Here is a 25,652-nt window from a genome sequence, read left to right on the forward strand (position 1 = left end):
TCCTAATTTGTAATATGGAAAGTTTTAGAAAGGTCTTATTATTATTTTAAACTTTATGATAAAAATATGTTGTCTCACATTGTTTTCTTTTTTCAAGTATTGCATAAGATTACTGTTAAAATATACATATAACAAATATATGTTATTTCGAGTAAAATTCTTATTTTACTTTTTACTAAGGATTTTGGTGAAAATTTAGACAGCTAATTCTACAGAATATGCTGTATTTTAAACTTGGCAAATCAGAGTTCAAATGGAAGCATCCTGCATTTAGTTCAAGTTCACACCTTGTAATTTAGAAAGTGATCTCATCTGCCTTCATTCAAGAACAACTCACAAGCAGCCAATTACAATGTAAAGTAATATTTTTATTACTGGTTTACTGGTTTCAACAAGACATTTTAGGGCCAGGGTTAGAGGTGCAGAAGGAGGAGGGAGGGGCACATTGACATTGGCACGGAGACACGTTTCACATCAGCAAAACTTGGTAAAAAGAAATTTCACCTATAGTTAAATAATTATTTTCACTTGGTGACAATCATTCAGGCAACCGAAAACAAGGAGGGGGGAGGGTGTAAAGAAGGAAAAGAGGAGAAGCTACTATACATGGATTTGAAAAAATGTACCTTGGGTTTCATTTTGTGTTGGCAAAGCCCGATTGCTTCTTTTGTGTGATCTTTAAATTCACATTGTTTGGAAGGAAACGACCACTTTTGTGCAAGAATGTGATTTTTTTTTTTTGGTTGGTTTGCCCTCTTTTCTTTGCTTCTTAATTAAGGATGTCTTCCGACTACTCCCGTTCTTTCAGGTGATTTACATAAAAGTTTGCGTTTCGAGTTTTTGCTGTTGCTGTGTTGTATATTCTGAGAGAGCATGCCCGTTTGTGTGTGTTGCTTTCCACGCAGTCTGCAGCACTCTATAGTTTGTCTAAGCTTTTGGGATTGGTGAGGATTTCCCTGGCCAACCTCCAGGTCTGCTTGGCAGCGCTCTCCAGGGCCGAGTGGGGTTTGCCCTGGAAGAGGTCGAGGTTGGGCAAAAAGTAGTGAGGGCAGCGGCGGCACTGCAGGCAGGAGATGAGCTGCAGCAGGATGCCGTTCAGACGGTCGCCCAGGCAAGCCTCGTCCCAGTCCGTTTCCCTCGGGTGTTTCTCGCACTCGTACAGCAGCAGCGTCTTCATGTGGTAGTTATTGAGCGGCTGGCCCGGCAGCTCCAGGTGGCGGTCCCGCAGCGTTTTCAGCACCGAGAGGCACTTGTTTCTGCAGCCTCCCATCAGCAAGCGGTTCTCCGCCTCCCCGAACTGCAGCACCCAAGCGTCGCTTTCTGCCGAGCTCTGTTTGCCAGTCAGCGAGTAGCACTCCTTGGAGAGCAAGTTGAACCCTTCGGCCTTGACCTCCGCCACCCGGTTGGGGCCGGGCCAGGGGATGTGGGGCATAGGCCACTGTGCCGCGCTGCGAGGCCAGATCCCGGTGCACTTGAACGCTGGGGTGATTTGCACCACGTAGCGCTCCCTGATGCGCAACTTGACCTCACTGGTGTCCGCGATCATCTTGACCACGTCCCGGTAGCTGCACTTGTCCACCGCCTGGGCGACCAGCGTCTGGAAACGGGAGCGGATCTTGCGCGCTGAGAGGTAGCCGGACGCCGTGATGAACTCGACCCAAAGAGACATGCTCCGCTTCCGCCCATCGCTTAGTTTGAGCACCGCACAGCCGGGCAGAGATCCGTCGTCCACGAAGTTGAAGACGCCCATCTGGTTGAGGTAAAGCACCACTTCGAACTCAGTGGGCGAGATGACCTCCAGCCCCTCATAGCGGGCGTCGATCTCGCTCAGAGAGCTGATGAAGCGCGGCTCCTGCACCTCCACTTCTTTCAGCACATCCGACACTACCTTGCAGACCTCTCGGATGGTCTTAGCGATCGCAGCCTTGCGCGCCTGGCAGCGCTCCGTGTAGTATTTATTGAGCTGGTAAACCAGCTTGGCCTGAGCGGCGATCATGTTGGGGCACAGGTCCGGGCTGTACACCGGCGTCTCGCAATACGTTGAGGGATCCAAGGCTCACGCACTGGTGGTGGCCCTGCGGCTGTGGAAAGGCGGTGCGTTTTCCCTGAAGCCCCAATTTCACTCTTGCTTTCCACCTGGGCTGACCGGCTGATGATATAGCCGGCTGGCCTTTTCTTTTCCCTCTTTGGAAATCTTTTTTTTTTTCTTTCTTCCGCAGAAAATTAGGAAAAAAAAATTGGGGGGGGGGTGGGAGTATCTGCTGGCACTTTTCTGCCTTCTCTTGATAAGTGAAATAAAGATAAATACAAACCTCTCCTTGTGCGGGAGAGATGGATGAGATGGTGAGAGGTTAGGCTTAGACGTCCGCAGCAGCCACGATTGCCCAGGTATCTGGAAATGAAGTCTTATAAGTGCCAAAGTAAAATTTAAAATAGGAATAAAACATTCAGTGGTTCATTCTGAAACTTCTCTCTCGGTGGTAGGACGCCGTCACTCAGCGTGTGTGATGCCTTCCTTACCCTCCCCCAAAAGGAAAGTGAAGGATGTAATTAATGCCCGGAGAGCAGCAGCGAAGTACAGCTCAGGCCACTGCGCACTCTGAGGTTTACAGACGCCCCGCGGTCTCAGCGTGCCGGTCTCCTCTCTTCTCAGAAGGTTATGTCGTAGCAGTTTTCCTGGTTTCCTACTGGAGGCGTTGTTTAGATTGGGTTGGTTGGTTTTGGGGGGAGGGGGTTCTTCCTGCCTGTCTTTAGGTGCAAACCGCTGCAAGTTGTTTGATACTCATTTCTGCCTCGTTATTTATACTTTTGGCCCTAGCAAAATCTATTTTAGTGTGATTAAGTCTTTGCTTACGTTGTATCTGGTGTGCAGTTGTAAGGAGTCCGGGTTTTTCCTCTTCTCTGGGTAGCCTGTGCCGCTTCCACTTCTCCCTCCTGTCCTCTGATACCTGCCCCCCCCACCCGTCTCGTCTCCTCTCTCTCTCTCTCTCTCTCTCTCTCTCTCTCTCTCTCTCTCTCTCTCTCTCTCTCTCTCTCTCTCTCAGTTTATGAATGGTTCTGGGCCATCGTGAGGGGGTGGAGCTTCAGTTCCTACAATCCCTAGGCAAGCTGTCAGTGCTTTAGCCAATCCTAAAGAAAGAGAGAAGACAAGCTTGGAACCATAGCAGCCACCACACTGCACTTGATCAAGGGAGGGGGCTGCGGGGAGGGGAGAAAAGTAAGCAAATAGGACAAGACAGAAGTCAAATGCTTGCACTCATTTAATAGTTCCATCTTCTTTTATCCTCTTTTCTTACCAGTTGCAAGGAAGAGGAGAGTCTTTACAGAAGGGATTCTCTCCTCTGAGTGTAGCTGGAAAGTACTGGTGGTTTCAGTGAGGTTCAGGAATGTTCTGCAGAAGTTGCAGACTAGCAAACTACCTTTGGCTTGAAGGCAAATAGGAGCAGGGAGGAGAGCTTGGGAAAGGACTTAAATTGTGTAGTTTGTTTATTTTTCTTCAGTAAAGTCTTCTTTTTCCCTCCCATCCCATTGTTGCCTGGAGCTGGAGCAGATGCTGTGTATGTGTAAAGGAGGGTGTATGATGATAGTTTATAGCCATAAATCTCTCATCAGTAATTTCCATATACTGCTGGAAAAAACAACAGGAAAAAAATCTAGTCCAAATATGTTGTTTGATCGTTATTTCATAATTTAGATTCAGATATCTTTGTGCCATTATTTCACTCCTATAAGAACTAACCAATAACTAGAAAGAAAATATTTAAGTTTTGAGAAACAATGTAAATTTATACGTGGCATACACCATTAGGTTATATTTGTTAATTAAAATAAGCTACCAAAATAGTTTGAATTAAAATGAAGGAAAGGAAAATTTAACCTGAATTCAAGATTTCTTAATAGTTTAATACTGTAACTTTAATTTTGAACATATTCTCAGGCAGTACTGGTTTATAATCATTTTATTTTCATAATTGACTCTCGCTTTTAAAGGAGTTGACTGGGACAAAAATCTATAACTGTCCTGTTATCGATTACCCAGATGGCCTTCCTCCTCCCCTGGCATCCCACTGAAACCCATGCATGCTTCTTAGAATATGTATTAGCCTTAACAAGCTGTGTGATTGCTGCTTTGTAGGACTTTTGGAAGAGTAAGGGCTGCAGCAAGGTGATTGACTCGCTACTAGTTTATATTTGAATTTATGATGTCAGAATTCTCAGTTGTTTTAAATACATTCAAGTAGTTAGGGCTACTTTTAGTTTGATTTGGAAGATAATATTTCAGCCATGTGTTACATGTGTGGGGCGGGTGGGGAATAAAATCTTTAGCCTGTTTTGCAAAACCCGGTGTATAGCTTTTGTAAAAACTCCATAGGGGAGCGTGACTAGCGTTTTGCAACCGTCCACCAGAACCTGAATTCAGTTGCTACCAGGAAAGCTAATTACTCTTTCTACTTGGCATGAGACACTTGGATCCTTACCCCTTCATGCGTTCTTAGTGTCCGGAGGGCTGGAGACTTGACCCGCCTCCCTTGTTGTTAAAGCTCCTTTCTAAAGACTATCTGGCTTTTTCATTTTTAAATCAAGTGGGATTTATTGCTTAGGGACCACCTTTGGTAGCAAAGAGTTGGGAAAACCTTGCAAAGTAAGCATCAGCGAGCCTCTGGGACGGTAGTTCCGGTGGAATTACGCGGAGTGCTGGCCGTACTGGATAGCTGTCTGCAGCCGCGGGAAGCCGGGAGTCGGGAATGCTTTGCTGCAGTGGCTGGACCTAGCCTGGTAATGAGCGCGTTCAGCAGTCCCGGCCCTGGAAGTGTTACCAGCCAGAGGGGTGCACTCCTGCGGGGTGTGGGACCATAGCGGGAGGAAGCTTGGAAGAGTCCCGCAGGGAGTGCTGGGCGGAGACTGGTGGCAAGGCCCAGGTGCAGAGTTTCTCTACGTCCTCCAGGGGCAAGGTCTGCTGCACGCACTTGGCTAGAGACGTCTGTGTGAGCCAGTGCTAGTCCTTGGTGCTGGCTGTCCCAGCTCTGCATGCCGTGTCTCCAAGCTGCAGGACACCAAAGCACAGGGCATTCACTTCTGCCAGTCTGAGCAAGTTTCCTACACCCTGAACCCTTGTGCAGTTTCTCCACTACTGCTTAGAGGGGACGATGATAAAACGTTACAAATGTTTTGATTTAAAAACAATTCATTACCAATTTACCCTGTCTAAGGTAGATGCTCTAGTAAATAATAAATCAGTTAAACAAAGGCGACTTTAATTTATCGCTGTGGTGCTAATTAGAAACATCATTCGAGCAATAAACTTAAACACTTCCAGCAAACACTGCCCCCTCCCCCTACCTTTCTCCACTGCCTTGGCGGAAAGCAGCTTCTGCTGTTTGCGGCTCCTCTCCCCGGTTGAATAATTGAAGGGGGAAACGGTATCTGAGGAGGCTGTAATTGAAGAGCCCCTGTCACCTCTGCTTTTATGTATGTTGGTGTAGAAGTCCATCAGCAGCTCCTTGATGGTGTATTAAAACGAAGTGGCAGCTCCTTCTGCAGGAGATGCGGTGTTCTATTAAGGAGACCGAGAGAGAAAGAAACTCTAGAGGCTAAAAGCCACTTCAAGTCTTCAGACCGATTGATCTGTATTCTCTTGTTATAATCCGTCTCATCATACTTGAGTTAATGAGGCAAAGGAGGGGGAGTGAAATCTGATGGTCCTTGACAAATTCATTAGGGAGACTGCAGGACATTTTATTTGACTGTTAAACATCTTGTTTGTTTGGTTTAGGCCATGCCAATATCAGCATGCTTCTGCCCAGAACTGTGCTGTTGGGCTGACTGGCTGCAAGACATTCCTGAAAGGAAGGAGGGCAGGGAGGGTGGATTTTACCCCTTTGGATTGTGGGTAATGCAGAACCTTGAGACTTAGGGGCATAACATTTTCTATCCTTACATTGGAACATCTAGAAATGTAAAAACTGCATGTTTTTAGTAATTATAAACTAAAATATGTACGTGTTTAAAACATTAGTCTCTCTTCCTTTAAAAATTGAGTCGGGTTAGAAAAATTGCTCTACTAGTTTTTGAGGTATGTGAGTGTTTAAGGTCCAGAAAGCAGGCAGGTTAGTTCTTACTGCATGCTGTTTGAACTAGTTCATAATTAAATAAGCAGTGAAGTATAGCCTCCTTCATCAAAACCAATGTGAGCACTAACTTGGAAATTAAAAAGTTACCTACTTATACAGATTATATGAAAGAAGATTGTTATATTTAAACCTGAGGGATTTTTCACAGTTAAAATTAGAATCAGCACTTAGGAATGGAGAATAGTGCTAAGATCAGGTGGTGAGCCTACAGAATACTTCAACTGAAAATTCTCCTTGTGGAAAAATAATAGGCAATTAGGCTAGAGTATTAACCTTATAGTGTTTTATACTAAACAATATTGGACTTGGATTTTTTTTCAGAGTTTTCTTGAAAAGTAGGAAATAACCCAGTTGTGAAACTTTCTTGCCTAGAGAATTCAGTTATATTTTCTGTTAGCATTGACTTAGCTCCAGCTTAAGTGCTTTGAGAAAGAACCCTGCCTTCCATTTAGGGGAAAACAGTCTTGGAGAAAAAAAAGCAAGCTAATGCCTTTCAACTGTCATTTTCATACCCCACTGCATGGCCAGGGAAGCCCACTGCTGCATGGAGAGCATGCATGGGGAGCCTGATGCTGCAGTCACTTTTTTTTTTTTCTCAGAAGCCAGAGTTAAGTAATGGCTGAAGTCAGGGCCTGTGTATGTCTGACAGTTATAATCCTGTTTACATTCGCGCTGAGCACAGAATCCCCAAACTGCTTTATTTTGTGCTGATCTTCCTTTAGAGATATGTTTACTGGATTAGACTTCAGTGCATTTTTTTTTACTTTATCAGATTAGTGAGACTTAAAAGATATCTATTTATGGTGTATAGAAATAGTATACAGTCTTTACAAGGAGTGCACAGGCCTTATACGATACGATCTCCATTTCCTGGAAACATTTTAGAAACATTCAGGAAATAATTCAATTATTTTCTTTTTAAGAGGTCTCTGAAGTACTTAAACTTTTTAGAATGCAAAGTACTATGTTTTTACCTGTATATATTCTTAGCCTCTGGTCTGACTTTGAAAAATCTATGTATTTATGTAGTGACTCAATTTTTAGGCTTTATATATTGAATTAACTAATGTAATTATATAAAATACTTGATTTTGGAAAGCAAATTCATAATAGTGTGATCAAAACGTAATTTTTGTAATAAAACTATTCTTCAATTTAAAAAGCTACCAGCTGGAAAGAAAGTAAATTACTCAAACATGATTTGTTAGTCTGTTAGTTTAAGACACTTTTGTAGAAGTAACTGAATTTAAGTATATGCAAGAAATTCTTATAATTATGGATATTATACTATATCAAGTCTTCTTTATTATTATTTGTCATGCTCTGTCAACTGAAGTGATTTTTCCATAATGCTGAGGTTTTCTACAGAATGTTTCTAAGGTATTGGAATTATTAATCTGGAATTAATTTGTAATACGCAGTAATTGAATACTTGCTTTGAGTACTTTTTTTATTTTTTATTAATTATTTTAAATGACCTAATATACTGTTGAAATACTTCATTCTGTTTACAAAATAGCTTCAAAACAACCAAATACCTATGCATCTCTTTGATTGCTGACCCACGGGTATTGTTCCCGTTTGAACAGTGTGGACTTACGATAGTGTTATGTCAGGTAAAGCGATAGCTTTGACTTTGCACAGCAAACCTATTGAAAGACACTGAAAAACACAGCAGTTATGTACTTTCCATGGCTATTGTTTGGTGGGCACACTGAGTTTTTGAATTTACTTTCCATTACCCTGCTCATATTGCTGTGATATTTGCTCAAATTAGACTACCACATTTATAATCCTGCCATCATTTAGTTAGATGAAAAGCTAGAAAATATAACATATATGTTGTTTTTTCCCCCAAGGTGAACAATAACTGTGCAAATGAGTACCATATTAAACTATACATAATTTCATTTCCCAAGATAGACAGTACTAAAGTAGGAAACTTCCAAATGGCAAATGGAAATAGCTTTTAGCCTGACTGAAAGGTAAATACCACTGTAGGAGAGCTGGGGAGTAAAGCATGAGCACAGAAGCAAACTTAGCAAGAATTTGAGCTTTACTGTATTGTCATCTATGCAATATATGGTTTTTGACATTACCAAGAAATCAGTTCGCTTTTTCTCACCTTAAAGATACACATACATTCCCGCACATAACCATTTGTCTGAAAAGTTAGGTAAGTTCCTTTCTGTTACTACCTTCTTTCCCTTATTTAAATAAAAATTTTAAGAAATTTGAACTGTAATGTAAAGTATTAAATTTACCTGCAAATAGCTTTGGCTTTAATAACTTTTGGTTTTCACTGTAATCTCAGAGGAAAGGACTCAAGTCGGAGATCCAAGTCTTGACTGTTAGAGCTGAGCATATAATATATGGATTGCTCTTTGGGACATTATTTACCTGGGATTTAATATCACTTTCAGATGATGGACAGAAAAATCAGCATCAGCCAATACTAAATTTAATGGTAAAGAAAACAGAAAGTTGGCTTTATGGCTGGAAAGTGTGGTATGCTTGTGAAAATAATACAACTTAGGTATATTATGTGTAGTATACTCTCTGCAATCTTGGGACTATTATTGCCTTTCTGTTGCCTCTTCTGCTTAGTAGTAGATGTTAATGAAAGAGAGTAACGAGGTTCTGTATGAGATGTTGGCAGTCCTGAAGTATACTTAGTGAAATATCTAAGGCTTGAAAGTTTGCTCCAAATTTTTCTCAGGTCATATGTGATATTTTTTGATGACCTACGTTTGATATTATTAGGTAAGCAGATCATTGGAGTACATTTTTATTCCACGCTAAGAAAACTAGCCAGCTTACACACTTACTGTATGTACAGTGGTCTCATAGCCCTCCATCTGTATTGTTTTTGCTAGCACAAGACTTGCACTAATATTCCCCCGAGATACCAGAACCTTTTTAATGAATTGCTATTTGTAATTAAAATGTTAAAAATATAATCTTCATTCAGATGTTTTAAAGTTAGAGTAAAAGTAATAAGCAGAGAAGGTTTCCCTGATTTCATGTCGTGGCTAAACAACAACAGAAGGTCCTAAGGCATCTGTGTAGTAAAAACGAAATAATACTTGATGACCTAAGCATTCAAACCTTTTTTCCACAACCATCTGAAATATAGCGGGGATTAAAAAACAGCTGCTTTGGCCTGTGGACACCAAGTTCTGCCACTGTTTCTTCTCTGAATTTTCTTTCTATCTTCTCTTGTTATCTTTGGATCCTAAAGAGTCATTCTCTTATTTTCTAACTTGTTTTGGCTGTAGACAAAATCCAAGTTAGTAAGTTTAAATCAGTGTAGATAAAGTGGAAAATCTTTGATCTGTGGCTCTGACTGTTTCTAAGTGATTTGCTTGCTGGGAGCAGACACTGTCCATGCCCTTTCACTTTGCTATCAGCTAGGTGCACACAGAGGACCTGCAAGGCTACCAGATGCCCAGTTAATCACCAGCTAGGTCAGCAAGCCTCCGACTGTGCTCCACCAGGCCCTCGGATTCTGACATTCATCTGTGTACAGGAACATTGTGTTAAGTGCTCTAAAAATGTTTCAGTCTTTTTGGAAAACTATCCAAAACTTTCTGTAAATACTTATTGAATGGTATAAATAGAATTTTTTAGAGTATAAGGTTGCTGCTGTCACATAGCCTCCTGGGTACATAAAGTAAAGGGATGCTCTCAGTGTTTCTGAGATGGGGTCTTACTGTTTACCTCAGGCTTGCCTCTGACTTTTATTTCTCCTGCCTCAACCCACTGAGTGCTAGAGTTGCAAGTGTGCGCACACTGCAACAGAGGTTGTTGGACTTGATGAGCTCATTGTAAACAGAGTACTTTCTGTGAAAGGCCAGGCCCTCAGTGCTTCTCTGGCATAGGGCTGTGCAATTTTCAGTGAGAAAAACCATAGGTTATAAAGTTTTCAGACCAGGTTTTTTTTTTTTTTTTTAATCACACATTCTAGATGGCAGATAGTTGGGAAGGTCAACAAAAGGGCAACTTGACAGAAATTTTAAGAATACTATGTCTAAAAGTTTGACCATTAAAATGAAGCATACTGTGTGTGTTCTTATAAAGATACTATGTGTTTAGAGGTGTAAACACAACTAGCAAGTAGTTTTTATTTCCTACGTAGTGAATGGATTTAGAGTTTAGACATTTCATGAAGATTTCTATTTTGTAAATATCATTTTTTTAAAGCCAAAGGGTTTTGAGTTTACAATTAATTTTAAAACATGTGTTCTTAGAGAATGGTTCCAAAAAGCTATGATTTTCTAAGTTCATCGTTTATTAAAATATGTACCGAAGCTGAGAAGTAGTTCTCACACATGTGTCCTTAAAGGCGGAAATTTTATACTTTCCCATGCTCTTCACTTGTTTTCATCAGAAGATCTGACAGGCATAAATGTGTTAACATCTTCGATTTTTACAGATGTTCCTAGTTTTCTCTCAAACTGTAAAAGATGCTGTATCAGAGAATCGTGGTAGGAAATAATTTCAACACTTCCTTCCACATATGCAATTCCTTACTGTCTAAGCTTGTGGGTATTTGGGTAGGGAGAGAAGTGATGCAAGAAAAAAAAATATGTTGTGATCTAGTTGTCCTCATTTTTAAACATGGATCAGCAATCCGTTTGCTATAGTGTGAGTTCTTTCTGGACCAGCTTTTAAGTGGGCATAGCTGAGTACTTTTGTGTTAAGTTCGTTGGAAGTCCTGTATTAGCGCATTTTGGAGTGCCAGGTGGCCACCAGGGTAGTTGTTGATGGGCACTCTGTGCGTTTGCAAAGTGCAAACCTGAAAGAGCAAGAGATGAGAAATGCATTGCTATTTGTGAATTTATGTTTTATCTCACTTCACTTGAAAATTTATGAGTAGTGTGGCTTAAGGGTGCTGGAGTTCTGTGTTCCAGGGCTTGCCCCCACTGATAACGCCCTTGTTGGCGTGAAAGTGCAATGCAAATTATGACAGTTACAACCTTCTGTTTTGTTTAACCTGTCAGTAGATTTCCTGGCTCAGTGCTGAGGGCAATGGTGTGTTCAGCTAGTCCATATTCACCTAAACTTAAAAGGTCAGGTTTCTACAGGCAAGCCTAGTCAAAGCCTAATTGATGAGGAGGGCAGGGAGACAGAATTTACTGTTCTGTTGGCTAGTTTCATATCGTTAGGTTGTCCTGAAAGCATCAGGCAGTCACAGCCCCTTTCATGTAAGTGCTGACCCTAGACAGAAGCTGACAATCAAAGGAGGCAGCCACAGGAACCAGTGCAAGTAGGCTATTGATTTTTCAGTTAGGTCTAAGTAGTTTGTAGTATGGGTAATGGGTGACAGAGGCAGGTATGTCATTATCAATGAGCTCCAGAACAGTAGCGACAACCCTCCCTCATATTTCCTTCAGCACTGACAGTATGCATCCAGAGGCGGTCAATAAATCGCCCAACCCTTAACTGACAAGTGACTGGGAGGTTTAGGGTGAGGAATGGAAGTTACGGAGCTAAACTTCTCTTCTTGTACATGTATGAGATCTGGCCATGGAGGAGCAGTTACAATTCTGTAGCCTTTTGAAGTTTTGATTTGGATGTGTCTGTGCAATTCGGAAAATCAGAACTTGGTTATAAAGGTTTTCAGTATCAGAATCATATACTTAGTTAAAGATAAGAATGACTCAATTACTTCTAAGTGTAGTCTCAAAAGATGTTTAAGTTAGGTTGTTTAGTTTTGCTTTTATTTTAGACTAGGACTTTATTTATTCTTCGGTGATTGCCGTATCGCCAAATTTAATTAATTAAAAAATTGTCTTTCCAAATACATTAAAATTTATAATCTCCAAATTAGAATTGATTTTAACTGCAGACTAATTATAAATAGGGTCCGGGGAGGGGAGACTTGAACCTTTGTAAATGCAGCTGTTTGTTATTTGACCATAAAATATTTTTTCATAGTAAAACAGTTAAGGAAAGAGCAGCCATTCAATTGTTAAAGTTTGATGAATTATACTTGTTTCTGAATTTAAAAATAAATGGTACTAATTTTTGTTTTTGAAAGCACTTTATGTAGATAGCTAATTTTAAAGAAGATACAACTTACATTCATGTGACCCCAAATGTATAACAAGTTTTTGCTAAATCTAGATTTGTCCTAATTTTGAAATATTCTACTTTTAAACCAATCTGTTTTGCTTCAATATATAAGTAATATAAAAGATTACAATATTTATAACTAGGAGTTGGGGTTGTTCCAGGATCTTTGGAAATTATCACATGTTTACATTTTCTGCAAACTTTAAACAAATTGAAATAAGACAGAAAAGTAAATGTTTTTTTAAACTTCCTTAAATAACTTATCGTTATGATATCTTGTTTAACACTGTGACATTCTACAGACCCGAGTTTAATCTGAGGCATCATCTAGCCGTGGAGCACCCTGCATGGCCACATGAATCACTTCCACTTGTCCCCAGCAACTGCAAATCCCTTCTAAAGAAAACACTAACCAGTAGGCTAACACAGAGCGAAGGTGGTGTTACTTAAAAGTGACATGCCTGTGTGAGGTTTCCTGTTTTCCTTTTAAGATGTAGACAGTAAAAGTTGCATTTGTGAAGGATGTCTATTAGAAGTGTTTTAGGAAGCTTTGGGATTGCTTAGCTAATTTTTAGGCAGAGTGTTGCTCAGAACCATGGAGTTAACCACCTTCCCGGATTTGTAGATTCTCAGTCAGGATTGCCTTTAGGATCATCGCTTTTCTTCTGCTGTTTGTAAACCATTGACTTAGTCAGCATTTTCCTGCCGGCTTACGTGAAAGATTTAGCCTGAGACCCTTGGAATTTCTCTATTATTCACCTTATTAGAGGTAGAACTTTTCATACAACATTTGTAACCTTCTTGAATATATTGGTTTTTTTTTTTTGAATGAAAAAAAAAACTGCAGAAAGGGAACAAATTAAATTTTCATGAAAGAAAATCCTAATCAGCAGTGACAGTATAAGAAAAAGATGATTGCCACTTGGTCATTGTGGAGAGGCACTTAGATTCGGTGTCAGGGGTTCTGTTAATGATGACTAATGTCTTTCTTGGAGCAAGTGCATGCTCTGACACACTGCTGCAGCCTGGAGAGAGAGGGCTAGCAATAGGCACCATTACAGCAAAGCTTTAGGTGGCCTAAAACAAAGACTTCTTAATGCAAACAAACTGGCCCGTCATTATTTAAAAGAAAGAAAGAAAGAAAGAAAGAAAGAAAGAAAGAAAGAAAGAAAGAAAGAACAAACAAACATAATCCTAAGGTACTTAAACACGAATTACACACTATCTTATATATGGTACCAAATGATTAATTTTAGGTTAAAATATATATAAATCAAGGAATGATAAGATTCTCAATTTTGTCACTGGCAGAAATGACATGTATATTACCTTCTACAGGATCACAGACATTAAGAAAGTTTTTAAAAGAAGCAGATTTTTTTAAAAATAGCACATTACTTTATCCTGAGCAAATGCTCTATGTAGTTACAAGAAGGGAGTGAATGCCTCAGAAAATCTTTTTAGATCTTTTGATCTTAAATATATTGCTTACAAAAAGAAGATGACATGTGTTATTTCTTCAGCCGCTCCCCAAAGTGTAAGACCTTTTAGAAGGGCATTTGCAATGCTTGTCATATTATTTCATATACATCTTATTGGCCTGACATGTCTCAAGAACCATGAGAACACAGATGTCACTGCATTCAGACAACACTAATTACTCTGGGATTTTTGCAGCCTCAGTGCCTGCCTGTAACTGTCGATTATGATTGTTCATGCGTCCTACAGCGGGAACACTTTTCACATGAAGATAGTGAGACAGGCCTTTTAGTCTCCTATTGTTCTCCAAAAGAAATTGGAAGGGAAAAATTCCTGACACATCAGTTTCATTCATTATTTTACATTTGAACCGTGTTTTGGCAACATTTTCTTTCCTGGAGCTTTAGTATGCAATGAAATCTATTATCTGCCTGTTCTTTAGCCCCTTTTTACACTCTTTTACATCACCTTGTCTTCAAGCTTCATAGGAAATTTCTTTATATATAGCTTGCAGTTTGAGAGAAACACTAATTGTGATATGAGTCTCTTAGAAGTGACACTGCAAAACAATACATATGTATGATGTGTTCTTCTGGTGTGCAATTTAATGTTTAATGAGAAGCAAAGACTGTTGGTCTCGATTTAGATAAGTGCAATCAGCTCATGCTTTTAACACAGGTCAGTTCTTTTCTTTGTTTAATTTCCGCTACAACATTCTGAATTTTATTTGATGATTCATATTGCTTGGGTGCTTTTGTAATGCCAGAGGTCAAACAGTGGTCAGATCAGGGCCCTGCCTATTAAATGTGAAGGCCAAATACATGTTTTGATAAAAAGCATAATCTGTGTTAATTACCGATTGGAAAATAAAAAGCTCTGATAATGTAACTTCACGTGCTGATGAAGCAGAATTGAGGCAGCTTGATCAGAGATGTCTGAGGAGATAAAACTGCAGTCTCTGCTGTACAGTTATAGTAATTATGACTAATGAACCGTCCAGTCTGGATGAAATGGCATGCCCATAGGGACTGTGTCCAATCAGCTGTGACTTATGCAAGCTGAACAAACCATGGATGGGTTTCCGTGTTCTGAACTAAAAGAGGTACACGCTTGCTTATTAGTATCACCTTTTTTAGACAATTTAAGGTGATTGGAAGCTATTTAAATTTTGTTAAATAGCAAATGCAGTTATTTCCCTTCACATACTTATTTGAACATATATTTATTCTCACTCTGCCTTACCTCTTATCTTAAGCACACAGATCACTGTTCTGTTGACTCTGCCTACTTGACTGACCTCTTTTATTACGTCTGCAGACTCCCTTGTCTCATATCTATTTGTTTCTCTTAGACATGTTATTCACTGACCAGATCTTGGCAAAAATTCTCCTGAAATAATAACATATTAGAACATTCCTTACATTGCAGACCCAGTAATAAGTGTTTTTTCTGCAATTAATCCGTAAGTTCTCATACTCTGAGGTAATATTTCATTATCATCACTATACAGGTACAGGAATTGAGCTGTGGGAAGATTGAGTGACTTGCCCAAGATTACATACTTTAGATCTAAGATGGCCTTGATGAGGCTAATTGTATTCTTTCGATCCACATCTACTTCAGAATTATCTTTACTTCTCTCTTTTTTTTTTATAACCATCTTTCATTTTGTTGTTTTTGGTAATCTGACAGAACTACAGGAAAACTTAAAACTGAGAGCTCTTGTACAAGTGTAGAATTCCACTTTTTCATTGGACACATTTTAGTAAATAAGGAATTCAAGATAAAGTATATTAATGTGTGCCTTTGACAAAAATGTGTGTCTAAAATGTAACAATGTAATATATGCAAAAATGTGATACAGTCATCAGTATTTAAAACAACTTGCAAGTTATGAGAAAATAAGTAGTGCTGGTAAAATAAGCTTGCTTGGTTTTCATCTGGGGTTATCTATACTACGGCTTACCTCACTGAGCCAGGATGCAGGTATCCACATTGCCCCTGATCCACGACTGGCCAGATTTTCCATAGAATGCCAGGTTTTCATAGACTTCTTTGAGACGGTACTGCAAATAAAAAACAAAAGAGGGGAGCAGCTGTCTCAGGGATTAAGAGTATACTAGCTGATCTTCTAGAGGATCCAGGTTCAGTTCCCAGCACCCACACGGTGGCTCACAACTGCCTGTGACTACAGTTCTGCGGACCCGACGCCCTTTTTCAGCCTCCGTGGGCAACAGGTGCAACTGTAGTGCACACACATACGTGCAGACTAAAAGTCAATAATACAAAATACTACTAATAATTTTTTTAAAGATAAAAGAGAAGCTCTTGAGTGACTCAGCTGTAGTTAAATTGTTCTGGAGAATTCTTGCTCATGTGCTGTTTCACTTTATAGGGTTTTACATAGTGGGGTTGAGTAAAATATACTTGTTTTCTGCTTGTCCCCATTCTGAAGTCTTTGTCTTTCCTTGAGGCTGTCATATGTCCCACCAAGAACTATTGTTTGTACTGTTCTAGGTCTCACTAATCTCAAGCAGGTCACATGTTTTAATTGTTGTCTCCTCGATCTTCCTATGTATTCCTTTTCTTTTATTATGTTTTGAATATAAAATGTTGTGTGAAGGCAGCTATTTTAGTTACTTGGTAGCACTTCATGACTAAGTACATAGCACATGCTTAATAAATACCTATAGACCAGTTAGCAATTGTGATGTCCTCCTCTGTCCAAGAGATCTGTCAGCACATTCCGCTGGTCAATGTGAGGTTCGTAGAGAAATGAGAGAGTGTTTTAGAACTCAGTTGAAATGGCAGGATCAGCATACGGCTAATTGAGCTCTTGTTTTATATCAGGCAATATTCTGAGCACTTTGTCATATTCTCAATAAATCCATATTGAGTTATATCTTTTTACTATTTATTTATATAGAAACCAAAGTAGAGAGATTAAATAATTTGTATTGTAATGAGGAGGTAACAAAACATGCCTTGTAGAGTTTGAGTTTATTTAAAGCCATCAGGTTTTTATGGATACACTGTCACTACCATTCTGTTTTTTGTAAGACATCATCTCTGAAGTAGTTTATGCTTTTTAACATTATTTATTTATTTATTCATTCATTCATTCATTCATTCATTCATTTACTTCACATTCTGGTTGTAGGCCCCTCCTCTTCCCCCAGTCCCGTTCTCCCTCCCCCACCCTCTCCGCTATTCCTTTGTAAAGGGAAGTCGATCCCCCCCCTACCCACCCGCTCACCCCAGCTCATCAAGTCACATCTGCACTGAGTTCATCCTTTGCTGCCTTCTCACAGCTGAAATGATTTCCACTGTATACCAATTTTTGTCTTCAGAAGAAACTCCAATCCCTTCTTTACCATGGACATTTTCCCCTCTTCTTTTTCCTGCTCTCTCTCCCCAGGCCTCCCCTCTTTGTTGTGTGTTTGTTTGTGACAGGGTGTCTTTATATAGCCCTGGCTATGAATATGGAACTCACAGAGCCCCACCCCTTCCTGACTTCCCGGTGGGTGCTGGGATTAAAGGCGTGGCCCACCAGGCCCAGCCCTCTCCTTTGTTTTGTCTTTCTTTATCTCTCTCCTGCCCTCCTCCCTGCTTCCCTGTCCTCTCTCCTTTCTCTTCACTCCCTCTTTTCTCTTAACCGTGTCCTATCTCCATTCTCATATAACCCCTGTCCCCTCTCACCTTTTCCTTTACCCACTTTCCCCTAATTCCCTCTCTTTCTCTACTTCTGGCCTGGAGGGTTTAGCAATCCTCATGCCTGCTGGGATTGGGGAAAGTATCACCATCCTTACCCACGATTAATTTCCCTAAGAGATGCACAGAATCTAGCATTTTACTCTGAATGTTATCACATGACCAGGTAACGCTGAGCGTTCTAGGGAGCTTGACAGTTAACCATCCTGTAGGTAAGTTTTAAGAAAATGCTTGTAATATAAAATACCTTAGGAACAATTTTAGACATTTTCCAAGTAATTTGTAACAAATCACAAGAAAAAAATCCTTGAGGTTTAAATTTGGCTGTTTCTAAGATTGAAATGGGGTTAATAAAGTGCTACATATTGTATTTAGGAAACACTGCAGTTTGTAGTGAGGCTTTGTACAAAACTAAAACCACCATGCTATGGAAGAGGAAGCAGTTTAACAAATGTAGCAAGCTTTAGAAGTAAACTAAGTTCACTTTCTATTTTGAGTTCAGCTCTTGCATGTTTTGTAGATTTGTTTTGTTTCGTTTTTCGAGACAAGGTTTCTCTGTGTAGCCTTGGCTATCTGGACTCACTTTGTAGGCCAGGCTGGCCTGGAACTCCCAGAGATCTATCGGCCTCTGCCTCTCAAGTGTTAGGATTAAGGGCGTGTGCCACCACCACCCAACCTTGCATGGTAATTTATGATGTGCAATTTTGCAAATTTTGAAATAGTCGGTGTATTTGCAAACTCATTTTTGTATGTATTGGTTATATAGTAAGTTCTTGCTCACTAATTAAAGACAAGGTTATATTTCCTTTAAAAATTTGTAACAATCTATACTGTTTGTATTGGTGAAAACATTTAAATCTGCTGTCAGCTATTCTCTGAGTCTTAAGATTAAGATTAATCTAAAAATAGCCACCTAAATATTTAAATAGAATTGTTAATTTAGAAGAAAGATTTTAAAATAGCTCATTGAAAACGAATCTTTTTTTCATATTGTGTTTTCCTAAATCATGTTTGATTCGTTCAGAAATTTCCTCTTTCCTTTAACCATTTCAGGTATAATTTAGATACTGTAACTTAATTTTCAAAGCTCTTGAAAATGCTGTATCATTCTGTCTTTGAGTATTTCTTGTGGAGAATTGCAACTGTACCATTTCATAGTTAGGATGTTAATTATATTTTAAATGTTCCAAAATATAGTTTAAAATGAAGAAAAATAACAAACATACCACCATGTTTTGATTTTACATGTACTTAACATATGTGAGCAAACGATGAAAGCAGTGAAAGTATGAACAGTCACGTTTGGTGGGTTTAATTTCCTTTGTTAGTTATTTATTATACTTAAATACATACACTTAAGTAAATGTACTTTGCACTATGTATCTTTACGGAACTTGGAGATCATATGGTTTTACCGTATTTTATGAGGTCTTCTAAATATTAAAGAAATAATCCAGAATCCCATTGAGCTAATACTTTGACATGGAAAGTGTCAGCTGGAATTGCCAGGAAAGTTGTTACATTTGAGGGGACATACAGACTCAAACACACAAAAACGCATGTGCACACTCATGTATATGTATGTGTATTGTCCATATTACTACTCTGCCATGTGATGTCTGAGTAGTGTAAAGCAGATCTTGACAAGAGTCTGCCATGCCTTTCTTGCCATCATATATATGTATGTGTAAGGCTTACTCTTATTAGATTACAAAAGTCTATGCGTCTTAGGCTTCCATATAAATTTGCCATGAAGTTAAAGCATTTGAAGATAAACTCACTTTCTATTTCAGGTTAGCCTCAGACTCAGAGTAGTGTTCCTGCTGCAGGCTTTGAGTACTGAGATTTCAGGTGTGAACTGCCATGTCAGCTCCTATTTCCCATAGTTTTCACAAGAGGAAGTTAAGTGATGTCTCCACACACACTCCTGTCCTTTAAACATTTTCTAAGAACATAAAAGGGAGGGTTAGAGGGACTTACCTTTGTGCACAGAAAACAATATACAGTTATATTGCTATTTATTACAGCTACCTATAGCTGTGTGTGTGCCTTGTCTTTGCTGCTTTCCTATTTTAGTTCGCAGATAGAGTAAATATGTATAGTCTTTGACAGAAGAATTTAATGTTCAAATAGCAAATAGGGAAGAAATATCTTTGGAAAACAACCAGTGATATTCAGCAACAATGAAAAGAGCTGAGATGTAGAGAATATTATATGCTAATTGGTAGATTTGCAGACAAGGAGAAAAGATGTTGACTAGCCTTATGCATTCAAAGCCAATCTTTATGCAAGAGGCAAGAGGCTCAGGAGATATCATGTGTGCAAAGCTAATAGAAGAATTAAATGAGAGACCAAAAGGGAACGGGAGCGATGGAGGCTGATGGATAGTCTCTGATGCTGAGGTAATGAGAGCTGGGCCATTTACTGTGATAGAAAGTAGTAACAGATACACGGTAGAGCATCTCTGTTGTCGAATGATCTCATGGAGGCTATATTATGTTCTAAGACACAGATAGGATCTTCCATATGTGTGCTTGGATGTCGAGATTTGTAGATTGCTGCTTAATACAGTAATTGTGTTCATAAGGATTCCTTAGTGTATCTAAGACAGTTGTATTTACTTTTTAGGATTAAAAGAAAGACTGAATATTCATTTTTTTCTGGTTTGTTGTTGTTGTTGGGGTTTTTGTTTGTTTGTTTTAAGGCAGAGTTTTTCTATGTAATCATGGCGGTCATGGAACTCACTATGTAGACCAGGCTGGCCTTAAACGCATAGAGATCTACCTGCCTCTGTCTCCTGAGTGCTGGGAGTAAAGCTGTATGGCAGCATGACTGGCTGAACATTTATTTGCAATCGTGGCTGTAACAGGTTACCACGAATGCAGGGTTTCACTCGGTGGGTCTCACTGGGCTTGAAAGCTAGGTGTTAGCAGAAGTGCATTCCTCTCTATAGGCTATAAGGGAAGCTTTGTTTCTTTGCCTTAACTTCTAGATATCTCCTGTCCTGTTCTCAGTGTCAGTAAGGACTGGTCGGATGCTGCTTTTATCATTGAATCACTCTTTGCCCCTGACCATTTGCTTTCATTTTCATAGTCAAGTTCATATCCTTACTGTGAGAAATTAACAAACTTGGTTCCATCTGCCGCCTTAATTCCTTTTCACTATAGCACATTACCAGATCTTTTCCACTGCAATGAAATACCTAGCTTAAGCTACCTATGAGGAAAGGTTTTTTGTTGTTGTTTTTTGTTTTTGTTTTTGTTGTTTTGTTTTTTACTTCTCCTCTTAGAGGTTCAGAGACCAAACAGCATGTGAGGTAGAGTCTCTGATGAGAACCACTCCATGGCACATCACCACATGGAAGAGAGCAGCCAGAAGAACAAGCAAATTATTATAACTTGAGGCTTAATATAGCCAAGCGCTGAGTGAGCTGGGTAAGGCCACAACATGTGCCTCTTATAACAACTGCCAAAGGTTTGCTAAATCATCCTCTTTTGCCCTTAGTGACTTATGGACCTCTGGTTGGGCCCTACATCCCACCATTCCACCACCTCTGAGTATTACCTCTCCTGGAACCAACTGTCTAATCACAGAGACCCTTGGGGGTACTGTTTCTAAACAACAGCACTGGGCAAGGTAGCACATTCACAGTTCCAGGGAGCAGGAAGAGGCATCTATGAAAGAGAACGTTATTCTACAGGTCATCATGAGCTAGAAATATTTTCACCTGAACAGATTTCACAGTGTTATGAAGCTATCTGTAACTTAGTAAACATTCTCTCTTTCCCTTTTTAAGAATAGATTAAAGCATTAAATATTCATGATAAATTTTTCATAAGTAATTTTAGTCTTCAAATTATATTAGAGGAGTGCTGTTTGTGGTTTATTGTAGCTTTAGGTAGAATTTGTAAATGGCAACTCTTTTAAATGCCAATGGTTGACATTTTGTGTTTTGTCAAGTATTGATAGAAGTGTTTTTGTTTCTTTGTTTTTGTTTTGTTGGTTTCTTTGGTTTTTTTGGTTTTTTGCTGTAGAACTGAAAAAATACTTTAAAGAAGAGGCCAACTTCATGAAACATATCAGCCAATGAGTAGTGTCAGGGACATCCTAAGAGGCTGGTTTCCCAGTTGACGAGTTCCTATCACTTTCTTCCATTGAAATCCTTTATTAAATTTGTAGTCATAAAACATATTGCAGGAGAGAATAACTTTCTAGGACACGCTTTTAGTTGCCCTTCGTTGATGTTGGCTTGGTTTATCCACATGTATGTCGTGTTTGTCATATATGAAGATATATGAAGCAAATATCTGGTCCTTTCCAGAAACTTACTTGAATTTACCTCCCATTTCAATCTTTTCCCGGCTATGATTTGCACTCTCTCTTGCCCATCCCCCACACTGAATAAACACACCCTTCTACCTATCTCCAATGTATGTATGTTTGTACTCATTATTGGTATATATTCATGATATTTGTTGTTTTTGCTAATTAGTTAATAATTTGTTTAAAATGTTTAATATTAAAATCATCTCAAGTGTGGCCAGTGGGAAAGCTTTTGTGCTTCTTCTTAGTTTATTTTGATGTGCCTCTGAGTGTTCTCCGGGAGTGATCCTATCCTGACGTAGTGTCTACGTAGGCTTTTCTTCCTTCCTACAGCCCTGAAATCAGCCTTTACTCTAAAGAACTTGAATTTCTGTGAGGGAACTAAGTTGTGACAATGGATGAAACGGCACACATGCTTGTCCTTTTCAACTGACTCTCTGATACTTGTGATGTTCTTGTTTGTGTGACGTCTTGCTGTTTGTCTTCTTGTTTCTATAAAAGTTTGAATTCTAAATGCCTACCTTATTTTGCTTGTGATACCACTTAGTAAATATCAGCCCTCTTATATGTCATGTTTGTAATTTTGTCACAACATTAATGTCTGTATGTTCACACACATACATGCCTTGTAAAATGCCCAAGCCATTTCATGTGTTGTATATATCTTCATGGCATTTGTGTAATTTATAAATAATGTTAATAAATACATTATGAAGAAATTGCAGTTTTAGGACCTTTGAGTTTAATGCATAAGTTTCCAGTGAATTAAAAAGAATAGAGGATAATAAACTATTCTAATCCTTCATAAGAAGCTATAGACTCATTCCATGTACATCTTTGAGTGTGTGATAATATGCCTATTGCTTTGGATGGCCATAATTTGGTTTCTTGTGGAATTTTAATAATATTAAGTTGTTCAATATATTAAATATTAACACAATTCCCACTTAAAATACCTTATGATTAATTTACAAATGATTTTATTATGAATATCATCAGTCAGATATGGTTTTGACTTTATTGAGTCTTTAGGAAATACCTAAAATGATTCTTAACTATATTGAAATTGTTAGTGTTTATATTTTTGTCGATTTCCTGTACTCATTTTAGAGGACCTATAGAGTTGGCTTTTTTGTTTTGTTTTGTTTTTAGACTTATTTTTTTAAAAATCTATGTATATGCGTGTGTGCCTGCATGAACTTATATGTAGTATAAGGGATATATATATCCCTAAGATGGAGAAAGCACAGTAATCTTTTTATGTAGTTTATTTAGTGTATCTTAACTGCCAATCAAAGCTTGTTTTTGAAATCAAAACATGATTTTCAAAGTTTCCTTTATATAAAATGTCCATTAATGCCCTCCAAACATGTCTGCAGTACTACTAGAATTTCCTTGTTAATTTGAATATTTTTCGTTTATACACTGTAATGTGTATTAAGGCCCAGAACCTGGGCTGTCCAGTGTACCTAGTTTCCTCATCTTCTTGCTCTGATTCTGTATTTCCCTCACTACCTTGGCCCCTTTTTAGGACTTCCAGGAGTCAGAATCGCTCCCTGGAAAGTGGACTGACTTTCACAGCAAATACCCTGTTCAGCTTTTGCAGACAAGTGGGTGTTCTTTGCTGCTATTAAAACTGGCCAAACTTTTCAGTTTTTTTTTAAAACAAAGTATTTATCAGAAATAAAATACTTTATAAATAGGCAAAAATGATTAAATGACATTACATATGATAACACTGAAAAATTAGGATCAGCATAAACTATAATCCATGACTAGAAAACATTAAAAATTTAGTTACGTTCTAATACAATTTAACTGCTCCATGATTTTTGTTTTGAAAAAATGAATCTCATTTATTTTTTATCTAAGAATAGAATTATTTCATATGTCTTAAACTATATTTATTCAAAGACTAAAGTCATTTATATTTAGCATATTTAAAAAGAGTATCTTTCATAAATATTTGGGATATTTATGCATAGACAATTGAAGCAATTTAGTCATTTTTGGCAGATTGACTTTGGGAACAGTAGCTCAAGTTCTTATGTAAAATATTTATAATTCAAGATTTATTTGGATCTTTGTAAGTTTCTATAATTCACTTGAAGCATTATTTGTGGAAAGAAAATAGTTCCTATGTCATAGGTTGTGGAATGAATAAATGAAGTAATTCAGCTGATAGTTGCCTGTGTCAGAGAATCAGTAGTTTCTGTAAATGTTATAATTGTTGTTAAACCATGATAAAAGTTTCAAAGCAGAGGTAATGATGCTGTAAAAGTTTCTTAAAACTTACTAGGTTTTTAAGAGTACTTTTTCAATGTATCATTTATTGAATCACTATTGATTTATTTGTATTGCTTTTTCTTAAAGACTAGTAAACCACATAAAGTGGCAAATTGTGTAATCTTGATCTCACTAAATGTCTTTCTTCTATATTTTCCTATTGTTTTGATGATAAAGAATTTGTGAGTTTTGAAAGATTAGAATTGGTAGGTACGCTCACGGTATTACTTTACTTCAGAGATCAGGTTTGGCGCTTGGCCATCTTTAGTCCCTGAATAGACTGTGTGGGCTGGGTACTCTGCTGCCCCATCTCACTGTTGGAGACTCCCCAGAGAGCTGGGTGTGCACCATGGCGGGGACAGAGAGCAGAAAACCTATAGCCTAACAAAGCATGTTCTGGGCGCAAGGCACAGTGCTTCACATGAAATGGAGACGATAGCTGGTTGCGAGAGCACAGGGGGTGATGACTGTGTATGTGGTACCTTCTGATAAGAACAAATGGACTTTGAAATAAAAAGCCTTTTCTGTTATGTTAGTGTTTGTTGTTACTTCAAGTCCACACAAATAGAACATGTATACGAATTAAAGTATACTTTTTTCTTGTTTGACACAGTATATAGTGCATGGTGTGTGTGTGTGTGTGTGTGTGTGTGTGTGTGTGTGTGTGTGTGTGTGATATCGGGAAGAGTTTTGAGGGTATTTCACTTGCTCTATTCTCTGGCCTTGTCACAGTGAGTTGAAGTACCAAGTCTATTATTGCTATAAATGCAGTTATACTTAAATTTTTAATTTTAGTTTGCCATACCATTTATTTGAAAAATTACCTGTTTAAGGAAGCAATTCATTGGTGTCCTGGAGTTGATGAATTTAGGACAGCCATATTTTAATCCTTGATTCCCGGAGGATTTTCTTTAACAATACCTTTCTCCTTTAAGTCCCTAAAACTACAGTTCTTTTGAGTGAATAGGGGCTATTTTATACACCACCCTGCTCCCAATCCAATTAAAGGTTACATAATAGATGGATTAGGGAAAGTTTACTTCTTAACAGAAATAAAGCTTTAGAAAAATGGTGCCTAGATAGCACGAGGGAATGTGAGGGAAAGCGGAGAAAATTAAGGAGATAATGGTCAGTAATCTTAACGTGTCTGATGTTTGCGCTGTCCATGATGGAGCCGACTTTGAGAATAGGGCGACAATACTTCAGATTCCTTAACCGTTTTGTTGCTGGAGTTTGCCTGTCTCTTCAGTTTTCTTCACTTTTGCTTTTGTTATCTGCATCTTGGGCAAATATAGCTAATCCTTTACTTCAAGTGTGTGTGTGTCTGTGTGTGTGTTGTAATTTGTTGCATTTTCTTTTTTTTTTTTTTTTCTTGAAGTGGCAGCGATAGTATTGGAAGGAGGTAAAGGAATGGAAAAGTTAATCTGGACAACGATTTCCTTGCATAATTAACGAAAAAAAAAAAGAGAAGTGCAGTGCATTTATTTGGTGTGTATTTATGTGTAAATGTATATTTTGGAAATTTAAAAAGTAAATTGATTCTTTTAAATATTTTTGTTAAATTTTATAAACTCATTTAGCCCTATTATATAATTATTTTATGGTTATTTACCTGGACAAAGTTTAAATCAACAATTTAAAAAA

At 38.4% G+C, this 25,652-nt stretch overlaps 2 protein-coding genes across 6 annotated transcripts in view; one reads left to right on the plus strand and one right to left on the minus strand.

The window, feature by feature from the left end:
- LRBA (LPS responsive beige-like anchor protein) overlaps positions 1 to 25,652 on the plus strand; it is a 539,428-nt gene that overhangs the window by 304,873 nt on the left and 208,903 nt on the right. The window lies entirely within an intron of this gene.
- Positions 348 to 5,755, minus strand: MAB21L2 (mab-21 like 2). The gene has a single exon (XM_084769198.1). It carries the CDS (start codon positions 1,994 to 1,996, stop codon positions 917 to 919), a length of 1,080 nt encoding a protein of 359 aa, XP_084625324.1. The 5' UTR covers positions 1,997 to 5,755; the 3' UTR covers positions 348 to 916.

Source organism: Acomys minous, assembly GCF_964271855.1.
Source record: "Acomys minous genome assembly, chromosome: 19".
Lineage (NCBI taxonomy): Eukaryota > Metazoa > Chordata > Mammalia > Rodentia > Muridae > Acomys > Acomys minous.

Coding starts and splice junctions, on each gene's coding strand:
- MAB21L2 (XM_084769198.1), bottom strand. CDS start 1,996: ATGATCGCCGCTCAGGCCAAGCTGGTTTACCAGCTCAATAAATACTAC.